Source organism: Myodes glareolus, chromosome 9 (genome assembly GCF_982192425.1).
Source record: "Myodes glareolus chromosome 9, mMyoGla1.1, whole genome shotgun sequence".
Classification (NCBI taxonomy): domain Eukaryota; kingdom Metazoa; phylum Chordata; class Mammalia; order Rodentia; family Cricetidae; genus Myodes; species Myodes glareolus.
Window position 1 is genome coordinate 75196191 of NC_142034.1, and position 15203 is coordinate 75211393.

The 15203-nt window shown below is 52.4% G+C and overlaps 1 protein-coding gene across 4 annotated transcripts in view; it reads right to left on the reverse strand.

Moving 5' to 3' along the window:
- Flt4 (fms related receptor tyrosine kinase 4) overlaps positions 1 to 13762 on the reverse strand; it is a 44959-nt gene extending 31197 nt beyond the window's left edge. For 2 of the 4 annotated variants that reach the window (XM_085694885.2, XM_048451263.3), the window contains exon 1: positions 7622 to 7761. In XM_085694885.2, coding sequence (XP_085551011.2) covers positions 7622 to 7715 — 94 coding nt within the window. In that variant the 5' untranslated portion in view covers positions 7716 to 7761. Of the gene's footprint in view, positions 1 to 7621; positions 7762 to 13644 lie in introns of those variants that run through there. The other 2 variants (XM_048451256.3, XM_048451246.3) reach the window with 2 other exon arrangements.
- Between the last annotated feature and the right edge of the window lie 1441 nt (positions 13763 to 15203).

Sequence of the window (15203 nt, forward strand, 5' to 3'; positions counted from 1 at the left end):
TTATAGCTAGTGGGGAGCGGGGAGAGAACCTGGAGTATCCCACTGCAGATGGTTTTACACACGCTGACCACAAGTCACCTGACGGGGGGGATGGTGCCAGGAAAACATGCTCCACACACGATGATGGATCAGCATCATGCAGACAGCCCAGCTACCAGTTAATGCACGGTGGTCTCTCTCTCTCTTCTGGTTACAGTTTGGAACCGTTTTCCCTCTTCTATTCATGTCACCTCACAGTCGGACTTGCCTGGGACCTCATCAAGTATCTAGTCCTATGGTACAGTCAGGGAAACTGAGGCCTCAGCTGGACCGACGTTCTGCCCTATGAAGGTAGCTGCTTGACAGCATGCCGGCTGCTGTGACTGCTGCCAAGGACCCCCCCCCCCCACACTTTGTGTTCAGTTCTTGATACACAGACCAGGAGCCCTGGCCTTGGGACACAGCTTTCTCTGGGGTTCTGAGGCGAGAAGGGTCTGGACTCTGCAGACTGCTCTTGGAACAAAGGGGTACCTGACCTACACATGGTAGGCGGGTCTGAGTCTCAGAAGACGTCTACCATGTTGGGAAGAGAGCTCAATTTCAGGACTTGAAGGAATCCCAAAAGGCTCTTTGCAGACCTAGGCTTTAAAGTAGGTTTTTTTTTTTTTTGCCTGCTAAACAGTGGAAAATGAATAAAGCCATACTAGGTAAACAGCTGGGCAAACACGTAGGTGACTGAGTGGACAGTGGTCTATAGTCTGAGCTACAGAAGCAGGTGGTGTGATTGGCATGCGTCTTGACCTGTGGGAGTGAGAGGCCTATCCCCTCCTGATGGCCCTGAAGGAGGTCAGGGTGAAGGTGACATGTGGCATATGAGGAGAGCTGCTATGGTCAGTGCCCATCTACCTCAACCCTACTTAGGATAGAGGACTTTCCCCCCGATCCCCAGGGAACTTGGGAGTGTACACCCGTGCACACACCTGGCAATTGCCAGCTGCAGGACTGTGGCAACTGGAAGCCCAGCTTTCTTTGGTGGCTTTTGCTTGTTCTTAGCTTCTGAGACACAGCAGAGGAGCAGCCGACCTGCTGGCTGCTCCTTGTCCCTCTGGCCTCAGCTCCTAACAGGCCCAGGGCATTGCAGCTAGTCTATCCTGCAGTCTAGGACATTCCCATTTCCTTCCCTTCTGGGGATATCCCTCTCTAGTCTAGTTCAATATGCCCCTTCCCGAGGGAGCAGTCATCATCATTCAGGCTTCCGCCTCGTCCTCCTGGGGGATCCTGCTGTTAGAATAGTAATTAGCCTGAATTGTGGCTCTCATCTTCCTGAACGCCAAACGGGAGATGCACACCAAAGATTCGGAAGAAGGATGTGAGAGTGGTTGGTGGGTAAAATAGAAGGAAAGAGATTAAGACGAATGATGGACCATTAGGTGAACAAATGGGATGCATGGGAGACTGGGCAAGTAGATGGATGAAGTACACAGATTGGTGGATGGATGAATGGGAGAGGGTGGGTAGGGAGATGGACGGGAAGAATAGAGCCTGAATGAGCCTCCTCCCCATCTATACTGCGTCCCTCCAGAGTAGGAATTAATCCTAATTAAGACTATCCATCCTGTTTCCTCCTGCTTATGTGAAACCTGACTGAGGACACCATTTCCTCTGCTGGGTTCTCCCCCCCAATCCCATATTCCAGATGGAGAATGCCTTCTGGCCATTTCCCCTCTCTGAAGCAAGCCTGGAGGCTCATGCTTTTGATGGCACCATATTCTCCCCCACTAAAGCTGTCATCAGCTTCTCTCCTGCTCACTTCCTTTCATTCTCTGCTGACTGTCGCTCCTGGCTCACCATCCTCCTCCCCACCCCAGCTCATGCCATTCTCCATGACTTCAACATCCACAGGATGACTCACCCGCTCCCTCCCTCAACTTTGAGATCCTCTCCTCCTCTCCTGTCAGTCCCTGGCTTCCAGGGGCACACCCTGAATGTGGTCACCACCAGAAACCGCGCCATCCCCGAATGCCTGTTACCCTAGATTTCCTTTGTTTCCCTTCCTCCTCCTTTCTTGCTCAGGTGCCCTTATCCACCACTGATAAATTTTTCGTCTTCATCAAAAACATCCATCACCCCATCTCCTCTCCTGGCTCTGTCTAACCACTCTGATGGTTCTTTTGCCTATAACCCTCCCTTCCAAGCCAGGATGCCACATTCCAGAGAAACTCAACCCCGCTGAGTGAAGCCCATCACACTGACCATGTCCCACTGATTTTACTTCTTGCAGACTGAGCAGGTTAATATGTCCAGAATGTTCTTTCTTTCCCAACTGTCAGCAGTCACAAACAAGACGATATCAGATGGAATGCTTTGCTGTCCTTCATCGGAACCCGCCTCAAGGAAGGACTTCTGGAATTTTGGCTATCAAACCACACTTGTGTGCCCCAACTCCCTACATCCGAGTCTCACAGATAATTCCATTCTCTTCGGATTGCTAGTCTTTCTCTACAGAAACACCTCCAATCTTCATACCAGAAACACAGCGAAGCAATTCTCCACTGCTTCTGACTACTGTTTTTTTTCATATTCTTCTTTGTGGCCAAAGTTCTCCTTCACACCTGCTTGTACACTTCTGGGTGAAGTCCCACTAATTAGCGATTCCCATGCCTCAGATTCGGAGGTAAACTCAGGACACTCGCCGGTTCCCTGACCTCGCTCTCTCCTCTTCTTCTTTAGTCTCCTTTGCCCACCATTGCCTTCTTTTACTCTCCTTTCCTTATGCTCTCTCTTCTCAAGGTCCAGATAAATAAAAAAATATTTATATTCAGCTCAGACCACTTCTCTCAACTCAACTAAAGGCATCCTAATGCACATTGGATTTGGCCCCACAGACACTCCAACTTTCATTTTCCTCATCTAGAGGCCAGACTCAGACTCTGTTACCCCTACCAAAGGCTCCTTCTTCTGGAGTCTTTGTGTTTCCCAATGGGAATCATCGTGGATGGCTGCCTTCTTTCCCCTACTTCACACACCACAATGCCTGGTAGGTCCCATGCATTACATATCCGGTCTTGTGCTCACCTGCTGGGGGTCTACCAGCTACACTTGCCCCCAAAATGGCCTCTTGTCTTTCTCATGATTTTCTCCATGCATTTGTTGGTAATAACAAATGTTATTAACATGTTATTATTATTAACACACAGTGGGGGTTGAAGAGATGGCTCAGTGATTAAGAGCACTGACTATTCTTCCAGAGGATTGGATTTGATTCTTAGCACCCACATGTTAGCTCACAACCATCTGCAACTCTAATTCCAGGGGATCTAATACCTTCTGGACTCTGTGGGCACCAGAGTCTAGTGGTGCAAAACACCCAAACACATAAAAAGTTACATATACTAAATGCAATATAAAATATACTTTATAATATATAATTACATATTATAAGTCTGATGTGTGTGTATGATTTATGATTCATTTATGATTAATGAAGCATATCCTACATATCTTTGAATCTTTTATGTGACTTCACTCTGTCTTTCTGGGGAAATCCGAATTCCTGACAGGCCTAGCGCCCGCTCACTTCTGCACATGCTCATGGCCCATTCCTGCCTCACGTCCACATCCCCTCACCACCACACTGCGCAGCAGCATGCCATGCTCATTCTTCCTTCGGGCCACGAGCTTTCTCTTCATGCTCTTCTTGTCCCCGGGCCACAGCTTAGATGTGATCTCCTCACTTTTACAAAACCCAAGTTCCTGCTTCAAGCTCTTCAGCCTTGTGCTTGCTTATGCAATCATTTGTTTACCCTCCCTCCCCCGCTTTGCATTGCCCTCCGTTTGAAATAAGCTTCAATGGGTAAGGAACAAGATAATTCTCTATTCCTTCCCATGCCTAGTTTGGCACCAGGCAAGATAAAGACTCGCTGATTGCCTAAGTGGATGGGTGGATGGAAGAATGGGTGAATAGTGGGACAGATGGATGAACAGACAAACAGACAGGCAAAAGTGAGGATGGATGGATGATTGGATGGATGATACAGTGATGGAAGGACACAGTTTGTTGTGGTAATAGATGAGTGTGTGGACCGATGGATGGAAGGATGGTCAGATGGATGGATAGATGGCTCGGCAGATGGATTGAAAGGCATAGTTGGCAGAGTGAATGGATGGGTCTGTTGATTGAGGTATGGATGGGTGGGTGGGTGGCTGTATGGAAGATGGGCTAAACAGAGCTCAGCGTTATTTCTTTGGACTGGAACTATGTAGGACCTCGGTGCTTCCAGTTTTGAACGGGCAGGAGAACTCAGATTGCTCAGTAGGCTGGGCCCATTTGGGTCTGAAGGCTGCTGTGTCCAGAGGCTCTGTGACTGCCCAACCCCCACATGCAACCCTGAAAAGGGTGCATCCTTCCTGCTTGGCTGTTGACTGTCTCTGCTGTCCTTCCTTTCCCGCAGCAGGAAGTACTGTCATCCTGGTCTCTGCTGCGCTCCCCCTGCCTTCCTGTTCCTGACTCGGGAACTGACTTCTTCCTCCCAGGGCCAGCAGGTCCCTGGCCCTCAAGGCTGCAGCAGGGCAGTAGAGGCAGACGCCAAGCAGGGGTCAGGAAGGCCAGAGTGCACACCTCCACTTCCCTGTGCTGTCAGCAGTCCTGGGGGCACCATCCAGCCTGGGGTCACAGAGACCCTGGCGTCAGGCGCAAGAGACCGGGGTGCAGCCACTCCCGAGGCAAAGCTGGCATCTAGCTGAGGGTTAAACAGGTGCTACGGAAATCTTCTGGCAGATAAGTGCTGGGCGCCGGCCAGGCAAACGGGCAGCTGGCCTGGCTATCGCCATCTCAGTTAGTACTCACAGCAGCCTTAGAGGGAGGGGAGGATCCTGAATCCAGTCAGTGCCGAGGAATCTGAGGCAGCAGGTAGCAGTTTTAGGGTAGTCCAGATCTAGCTAAGCACAGGTCCACCCCTGCTTCGGAGCCTAAGGGCAAAGATCCTCTGGGCAGAAACCAGAGCTTTCTCTTCCTCCGAATCCCTCACTGAAAGCCTTAGAGACCCCCTCATAGGAAAGCTCATGCAGGAAACCATGTAGTCCTGAGCAGCCAGCTTTCCCCTTATTCTTTTTTTTTTCCTGCTTCCTGTTCATCTACTTCTTTAGTTTCACGGCCCAGTTTATGGCCAGCCAATCCCTTTAAACCACCAACCATTCCCCCCACCCTTTCCTTTTCTGACAGGGTTTCATGTAGCCAAGACTCGTCTTAAACTCTCCCTCCTCTTGCCTCAGCCTCCCAGACGCTGCGATCACAGCATCTACCTCCATCCCCAGCCAAGACACGTGTGCAAAAGCATCTTCCCAGAGGGACAGGCGGAGCTCGACCAAACACAAGAACCGCTGAGACCTAGTGAGGATTCTTCCTTTACTGTGGCTGTCCCTGGGCTGGCTGTGTCCCCGAGTCCTGCCCAGGTGGGTCCAGAGAGAGGATGCTGAGGAAATACGAAGGATGCTAAGGATGGATGTAGAAAGGGTGATGAGACAAAGAAGTCTGAAGCCAAGGGAGGGGACAGACATCGACTTGATGAATGTGCCCAGGAGATATGCTGGGACTCCAGAAGGTGAAGTGTTGGTTTTCTTTGCAGGGCAGGTTGGAGAGGTTTTTGGGGGAGCTGCTGCACAGGTCCTGGGATGCAGCCAAGGAAAGTTGGCATGATGGAGTGAGGTACCAACGGGCACACCTTTGACACTCCTCCTCGCCCTCATCCTAACACCTCTCTGTCCTTTCTCTCTTGTCACTCTGAGCACTGGCCTGACTCCTCAGTGTCCAGCGGCCTCCTTGGCCTCTAGCCTACTTCTAAGCACAGAGGGACAATGTTGCTTCAGGGCCCCGTCCCTGGTTCTCATAGACCATCTGGAGCTATGGATGTCCTCAGGCTGGCCTTATTTCCTGAAAGGCTACATGTCTCCACATTCTGGCTGAGCACATTGAGTTGGCCTGGCTTCAGGCAATGTCTTCTGACCTCCTTGTCTACACCTGGGGAATTACTGCAGCTCCGAGGCCTGTGCAGCCTCCCTGTCTGGTAGTGAGCCTTAGAGTAACGCCTGCAGTCCAGTCCTGACTTGAATCTCCAGGAGGGTTTGCGTCAGGTGAGGGTGCCAAGAGGCGGAATGTTAGCAGCTCGTATCTAGGTCCTTAAGTCCAGTATGACGTCAGGTCATGGAACGATACTGGGGTCTCTGCCCCTGAGCTGACTCGGAAAACAGGCTTGTCGTGTCAAGAGTGACATGCACTCTCTTACACGGCTACGCCCAGGAGGACAGAGACGGCCAGGCTGTTGCCTACAGACCAGCTGTGGTGGGATGTAATGGGGCATAGCTGGCTGGGAGGAGCTCAGGTTCAAGGGCATTATTCTCAGGGCTGCCCCTGTGCTCCCCCTGGCATGGCAGACACCTGGCAGGGAGATGGCAGGAGTGTTCTATAGTGGAGTCCTCCTGAGCTGGCTGACACCCTTTGCCCTCTGGGCTTAAGGATCAAGTGGCCATCAGGCTCCCGTTTCCCACCTATAGGGCCGGATTTTCCAGGGCTAGAGGGTGCTGCCCTGGGTATGCTTGGAGCTGGCTGGTTCGTCACCACAACAGCCTGGCCCAGATTTCAGTTCCTCCCTCGAAGCTCCCATATTGTCCCCCTGTGAGATGTGAATTCCTCCTAAGATTACTGTGAGCGATAGACCACAAAGACCGCAATACATACCCAGAAACCACTACAAGTTTAGAATAAATAGTGACTGACTCATTGCTACCATCTGCCTGCTGAGCGCTTGGCTTCTGGCTTCTGTGTCTGCCAATCATTCTGTGTTGGGTCGGAACAGGCAGGGAGGAGGCTTGGGGCCGCCTTGTTTGATGGGGGCTAGGGAGGGTGTTTTGGAGAGCTCATCTGCAGTTTGTCGACCTAATAGGAAGTTACTGACCCACATGGTAACTGAAAATCAAGTAGATGGAAGAGAAAGAGAGAGAGAGAGAGAGAGAGAGAGAGAGAGAGAGAGAGAGAGAATGATGTGGGCGAAGAGGCCATATAAAAAGGTCTAGGCTCCCTGCTTACTGGATACAGACTTGTTTTCTTACTTTTAGCCCTGCTGACAATGGCATACCTTGGGTACTTCAACCCTGTTTTATGATCCCAGACCCTCCCAACAGCTCTCCTGCATTTCTGCCCTGGTGGCACCCTCGGCCTTCAGGCCCAGGCCGCGTCTAACATCAGCAGGACACACAGGAACCTGGGAACACATGAGCGCCCACTCATCTGATGAATAAGAATCGAAAGCACGCACTTCCTGGGGTTGGCAAGGATGTAGAGAAGCAGTGGCTCACGCAGCAGCAATAAAAAAAAACGTTCACACGCGCTGACCCCCCAATTCTGCTTATACCAATGCATCCTGTTACAACAATAAAAGCAAATGCGTATTTAGCACTTTTTGTGCACCAGCGTGACAACACATTGCTCACACTCCCTATTCCCAGTTACACGCTCCCCGGGCCAGTTAGGTACGGTCAATACCATGGCACAGAGGGGAAACTGAGGCCCTTGCCTGAAATTTGACTGCTAGTAACAGATCACCTTTGGGGACAGGATGATGCCAACTTTCACGGATGTCAGTGTTACCTGCACTTCTGCAGTTTACGAAAGAACACCAGCTTCCTCCCGCTATCACTGCGCATCCTCTGCTTAGGCTGGCGACTGGTCTGATGGCGGTCATTCCACAAGCTGTCGGTAACCACCCATCTCCCACAGCTAACGAGTCTCCACACCACGCCTGCTCTCAGAGCTGAAACAGGCTCTGTAGACTGAGTAGGAGCTTGCTAGCCCAGGAAGCGGACATCAAAGATAACGTGACAGGAACACCAGGTCCCGATCCTTCCTCTCCTTATCATGCCGGCACTGAATTTTGCACTCAGAGTTCAGATGCCTCGTGGGGCTGACCTCCTCCATCCATCCTCCCGTCCGCTAAGTTGTCTGGACTAGCACAGGGCATCAGCCCTGGACCAGCATCTTCTCATCTGCCCAGTGGCCAGAGGATCTTTCTAGAACAGAACTCTCTTTCCTGATGAAACTGTCTTGTGCCTGCCTCCTGCTTGGGTGTAGTATGGATGCTCTTGACTTCCTGGTCATCCACACTGCCCCTCCCCAGCCCTGGAGATGCTGTCTTCCCTGTATCATCTTTGTGTGACAATCTCTTCCTCTACTCCTGTGTATTAGCCCAATGTCCCCCGATCCCGCCAGGCTCCCTTCAGAAGACCCCCACACTTGTTTGAGGCTTTGTGGAAAAGTTGGTTTCTCACACCTGACAATTCCCTAGTTCAAGACTGGGGCTTCCACTTCTCTTTATTGTGGCAGCCTCTCCATGTTCCTGTGAGATAAACTGTACTTTTTGAATGATTAACCCGTGGCTGGCTTTGGGGGACACAATATATTATATGTGCACATGCCGAGGGGAGGGAGGTGGAACCTGGTAATGTGGAGGTGCCATGTGCTGAGGTGTGCACCTCAGGACAGAGTTAGACCTACAGGAAATATAATGCCCAGCACTGTTTGGGGGCAGGGTGGGGACATCAACTTAAGAGTCCACCTGCCCTCTCTCCAATACTGTCCTACATGCCCTGTCTTGGGTCTTAATGTCGTCTGGAATCAGACACCTGTCACTTTCTTGTAGCCAATTCATCCCTGGCAGCTAGTGGCATTTAGTGAGCCATTTCACCCTCCTGGCTTTAATTTCCAGATTTCCAAAATGGGAGCAATGATGCCTACATCACAAAGGTAAATTCTTCATACACTCTTATGTGAAGTGATTTGATGAATCATTTTATACTGAGGTGATATGTATAGCTTCCTTCTAGACCCTGTGTGTGTGTGTGTGTGTGTGTGTGTGTGTGTGTGTGTGTGTGAGAGAGAGAGAGAGAGAGAGAGAGAGAGAGAGAGAGAGAGAGAATGTATGTGTGTGTTTGGGCACACTCATGTATACTTGGCATGTGGCTTAAAATACAGATGAACCACCACTTGGGAGAAGCTACGAAAGTTTTGAAGCTGGTACTCCAGCCTCTTTCTAAGCCCGAGCTGGAGGCCTGGAATCTGTACTCCTGGGCACACAGAGAATGGGAGTGAACTCATTCACCCTGGTGGACCCCTGCAGTGGATCTAATTTCTTTCTGGAGCTTCCAGCAGCCCTCCAGGAGCCTGAGTGGAGTAGGAAAGGGTCATTATTGAGTTAGGGATGCAATGGGTATAGTCTGGGTGCCTGAGGGGTTAGGTGGATGCAAGCTGGGTGCCTGTGAGACTAAGTGGGCGCAAGTTGGGACCTGTGGGACTAGGTAGGTGAAGGCTGGATGACTCTTAGGTCAAGGTGCCCTTGGAATCCAGAAGGAAAGATCTGCTCCACTAGCAGGAGCTGGTGCTTATGTTTGGGGGCATCTGGGAGATTCAGATCTGTGTTTCAGAGTTGGCCCTTGAGGAAGCACCATGGCAAACATCTGGAAGGTGCTGGAACTCAAGAGTCAGGGATGAGGTTGAGAGTACAGGCTGTCTCTATATTCTCTAGGGTGCAGAAGAAGATGGAGGGGACTCTAGCACCTGCTGAGCTCTGGGCACTGGGTGGCTATGGTATTGCCAGCTGTGCTAGTCAGTTGCCCTGGACACCCTGGGTGTCTGCTTAGTGGCTGGCAAGACGAGCCACTTTATCACACAATCCAGCTGGCTCAGAGGTGGCCCCTCAGCGCTGCTAAATCGGGGCCACCAGCTCCTGCCTCAGGAAGAGGGAAATGCAGGCAGGATGTCCTCTCTTGTGGCCGACAAGTCCTTTCCCATGAACCCCTGCTGACCTTGCCGGCCACGTGGCAGGGGGCTCCCCCACTTGCCACCAGGACCTGCGCCTGCCTAGGCCTGGCCATCAGGGACAGGGTGGCAGCTGAGCTGAGGAGCAAGGGCAGAGGGTGTGACTGCTACTGGCACCGCCCTGCAGGGCAGGGCAGGAGCCCTGAGCCTCTGAGCTGCCTCCAGCATAGTGCCTGCACCTTCCTGCTCCCAGACGTGTCCCCGCAGTGTGACCGGAAAACTGAGATCCCAGAGGAAGCCAGTGTCTGAAAAGGACCAAAACTCAGCAATCCCCGGCTCTGGCTGAGACATGCCGACTGCTTCTCTATCAGAGATGTCCCGATGTAGTGCAAGACGGTCTTTGGACACATCTCCGCAGAAGCTTCCCAGAAGCTGTGGGGGTGCAAGTCAGGCGTGGCGGAGAAACACCTGACCGGTAGAGGAAAACACCGAACTGCTAGACACAGAGACTTTCTTTCTTTCCTCCCCGGCTTTGCACTCAGGTTCTCCCAACTTTCCTTCCTTATCTGACCTGGCTGCGTGAACTGGCATCTTCCAGAAAGTCATCTGGATGCCTCCATCTGGAGATCATGTTTCTCCAGGCCTTTTCCTCCTCAGACGGATGACCTTACTATCCCTTGTTTGCTCAAGCCAGCGTCCTGGAGCATCACCTCCCCTCTTCCCACTTACTAATGTCCCATTTACTTGTAGGTCCCTGGCTCACCTGGACGGTCACCTGTGGCTGCTGGCTCCTGCCATCTCTTCTAGCCATCCAAGCTCTGGCTAGCCTCAGCTTCCGTTCGCTTGTCTTCAACTGGGCATTCCTATCTCTGGGCCTCATTTGAGAGGCTCCTCACTCTGCTCAGAATTCCCTTTCTGGGTACTCTGCAGATCCTTCCTAGAAGCCCCTAGATAAGTCGTGCTCAACATGTGGGTCATGAACCCTTAGAGGGTCCAATGAGTCTTTCACAGGGTTGCCGAAGACCATCTGCATGTCAGATATTTACATTACGATTCAAAACAGTAACAACATTACCATTATGAAGTAGCAACAAAAATAATTTTATGGTTGGGGGCCACCGCAACATGAGGAACTGTATTAAAAGGCCACAGCATTAGGAAGGTTGAGAACCACTGCCTTAGATGGCAGTGACCTTGCCTTATTGTGCAGCCCACAGGCAACAGCTGGGTCTCTCTGAGCACTTTCAGCCCCATGTGATGGATACCCAGTGCCACATAAGAGTTCCTACCAGTCTGGCACTTGGAAAACCCCTGCAGGATGGGGTCATGCCCCTGTCCTTCCTGCCATGCTGAGCAGGTGATGTATGGCTGTGGTTGTGCAGAGCTACAGTCTTCTTCCCTGAGACTCTGGGGAGTTTGTCAGACTGCCCACAGTGCCATCCCAGACCTGGCTCTCACGAGGGATCAGGGTCCTTTTCGCTACACTGGCTCTGAGAGACGCTTGTATTTCAGCCTCCAGAGCTCTGAGCTGGGCCCAGAAGGCCACGGACACTTGCAGACCTCACTGTCCTGGACCTGGGCCACACCTAAGAGCATGGATATCGGAGATAGGTGGCCATGTTTGATACAGACCATGGAAACAAAGAGCATCCCTAGGTGAAGCCAGAGCAGATGCCCAGAAGTCTCCTGGTTCCTAGCTAGCTTCCTTCTAGGCTTAGTCCTGAGATGATGTTTCTTGAAGCTGCCACTTGTTCTTTCTACAGGGACGCTGCTGGGATCCGACTTAAGGGACTGGATCAGGACAATAGGCATCCAAGTCCAGCCCAAGTCCAAGAAGCCCCTCTGTGTCTACCTGTCTGCCCACAAAGCATGAAGAAACACTGAGTGGGGGAAGGGGAGCTCAGGCTACAGCTGGAGGACTTCAAGGCACAGCTAAGACCAAAGCACAAGTCTCCTGCCTTCGCGGACTTCATTTTAGGGCTCTCAGGCTTCACACCGGTCTCCCACTCTGGCTTGCCTGTCCTTAGGGGATTTTCTTTCTATTCTCTTCCACTGAGCTGTATATCCTGCTCTCTGCACTTGGGGGTTCATGCTCCTGCAGTAGCATTCTCTACCAGGCTGGGAGCTCCTGGGTCCTCTCCGACCCAGCACAGGGTGGAACTAGGCACAGGGCTGAGGGAAGCTTGATCTCTGTTTCCACTGGCAGCCCCCTCCCTACACTCCCATCCATTCTAGGACATCCTATTGAGCCATCTCCTTCCCTTCACAGCCCACGTGGTCAGTCATGGGTGCTTACTTCACCCCCGCCTTCCCAATTCCTACTGGCCTCAACTGGTCCTCACATCCTTACAAAGTACCTATCTGTCAAGACACCCCTCTCCTTTCAGGCCTCTTACCCCAGGATTCCAGCAGTGGGGAGGGAAGAACTTGCACAGCTTTACATTCCTGCCAACCTAACCTCCTAGAGCCTTGGATACCGTACTTGGCTAAATGTGGGAGGTCTCCCGGGCACAGGGAGGTCTCATTCCTCACCCGTGTTGCCCAGCCAGAGCCCCATTTACCCCTCCCACACACTCAGTCACTTCACAAACACATCCTGAACAAAGGTGAAAAGCCTGGTTCAGGGTTGGGTGCATGGGAGCAAGAAACAGCCAAAGGGGCAGCCGTCCTGCCTTGTCTATACACAGGCTCACTCACATCTCCTTCAGCTTGCCTCTCCGACGGGACAGAGTGGGAGCTGAGAGCAAGGCTCCGAGAGCAAAACTGGCATTGGTTAGGTCCGATCCTGCCCCATGCCTGAGAACTTTGGGAGGTTACACGTTTCCCCCACATGTAAGAGATCTCACACTCTGTGGGGGTAACGATGAAACATGCAAAGTCAATTTCTATAGTATACAAACATACAGGTTTCTCTCTCCAAGGCCTCTCAGCACTCCTCCATCAAGCATCAGGAGCTCTGTGATGATCCAGCCACCCTGGATTTCCAGGGACAGAGGATCCTGGGCGGATGCCCCCTCATCTCATGCCTTATCCTCAGGGCTTCCTTCCTGGCCCCTCCTCACAACCACTCTGCCACTCTTCAGCACCGCAGAGCCAAGCTCTCAGCGCAAACTTGAACCTGCCCAAGTCTCCCACTTTGCAGCGTCTGCTTCACGGTTCAAATCTCCTTTCCTTTCTGACCCGGAGATGCCCTCAAATCCCAGAAGCCCAGGCCTTTCACGGCGACTTGGATCGGTCCGGAGTTGCGGACTCAAGAGTTCGCCTTAGGTTTCAACTTGCACCTCGGATCACCTGGGATGGCGCTGGGTGCTGGGAGTTGGGTGCGGGGGTAGGGTGTCCCGAGTCATCAATCTCAGCCCGGGAGAAGGTAGACGCCCGTCGGGAGCGCCCTCTGGGGGACCTCGGGGGACCGACCTCCAGCGCAGACGCAAGGCGTCGGGAAGTGCGCACCCAAGTGCGGGGTCGGGCGGGGATCGATGGGGAAATGATTCACGCTAGAAGATCGGAACCAAGGGGCGGTGCGCCCGGGACTCCCTAGGGAGCGAGTAAGGACCCGAAGGAGCCAGGCTAAGGATGCAGTTCACCCGGGACGGTAGATCTAAGACTGGGATTTGGTAACAGCCCCGCCACCCTGTCGGTGACCCGGCTGCAGTCCCGGCCCGTTCTTTCCTGCTCCCCGCGGTCCCGGCTCCCTGCCCCAGGATTCCTCCTGGCTCTCCGGGCTCCAGCGAGCGTCCGCGCACCCAGGCTCCCAAGCTGTCCGTCCCTCCTCCCGCCCCGTCGGTGCGGTCTCACCACTGGCCCCTGGAGCGCGGCGGCCCCAAAGAGGCCGGGGTTTGGGTTGAGGCCAGGGAGCTCACCGTGGAGGAGTCCGAGGCAGAGCCACAGGCGCAGGCTCAGTGCGGCGCCCGGCTGCATCTCCGGCCCCTGGGCGCGGGTGGGACCTGCGCGGCCGCAGCTCTGGGCTGGGAGTGAGAGCGCGCGCCGAGGCGCCGACGGGGCGCGGACCGGGCAGCGATCCGGGGGCGGGGCTGAGGCGGCCCGGGGCGGGGCTCGGGGGGGGGTAGGAGGGTCACGGTAGCCTCAGCCCGCCCCTCGCCCCTCTCGGTCCCTTCCAGTCTGTCCCGGCAAAATCCAGGGCCCCGGTAAAGAGAGAGCCCGCTTTGCGCAGCCCGAGCCAAAGTAGTTCAAAAGTAACCGCCACCAAGCACCCCTTCGAGGGCCGCTGTCGGCGGGCAAGGCGCGCAGGTGACTGCACTGTTCTCTGTGCGGGTTGTGGCGCCGGGCAGCGGACAAAACCGGGCAGTGGTGTTTTCCTGCATTTTCTTTCATCAATGGGCAAAGTGGCAACGAATGTAAGGTGAAAACAGCTGTTTGTTAAGTTTTAGCGAGCACCCTGCACAAGTCTCTCACTCTCTATAGCGTGAATGGAGTCCGGTACCTTAGGGTAACTGCTTCCCCACGCCCTCCGACCCTGGAGGACTGACTTTCGCTTTAGCTTCCCCACCAAATGCTTTTGCTCTGAGCTCATTCATAAGTCTTTTTTATCAGGTGACACCTCACTTTCTGTTTTGGCAAAGGCTCTCGCACAGACTTCCTTTCTCTTTGTGGCTCTTTTGCTAGAATTTTCCTATTTCAAAATAAATACGAATGACAATGACGATTCCAACTTCTCCTGTTTTTATTTAATCTGTTCACATTGTTCCCACGCTCCCCACCTCCCAGTCCCCTCCATCCTTGCCAAAAATCAAGGCCAGACTGATGATGATGACCGTTATAAAATCTCCCACTCTCAAGCACAAGCAATTGTTTTCTGCTGAATAGGAATGAAATTACTACACATATAAGTCTTCAATGTGGGCAGACAGCACTGACTAGTTTTTCATTTTATTTAGCCTGTACCGGAATTCCATTATGGTGTTAATTAGCTTTTTCCTAACTGCCAATGAGGCTGAACATACTTTTAAAAACTGGCCATTTGGGTTTCAAATCTTTTGCTCTAGCTCCTGTAGTTTTCCTTATTGATCTGTAGGGAGGTTTGTTTGTTTGTTTTGTTTTTTTTAAAAAATAAATTTGATGTGTCCTTGGTCAGTTGTGTTTGCTATGGCAGTGTAACAATTTACCTCAAAATGTGAGGCATGAAGTAGCAACTCTTGGGTTTTTTGTTTTTGTTTTGATTTTGGAGACAGGGTTTCTTCGTGTAGCCCTGACTGTCCTGGAATTAGCCTTGTAGACCAGGCTTGCCTTAACTCAGAGATCCACCTGTTTCTGCTTCCTGAGTGGTGGGATGAAAGCAAGGCATATGTCACCACACCCAGCTTCGAAATGGCAACTTTTATCTCATTCCTGTTTGGAGAAGCCAGGAGCCTTCAAAAGGCGTTTTTGTGACTCTTGATTGGGTTGTCAGCAATCTAATGGT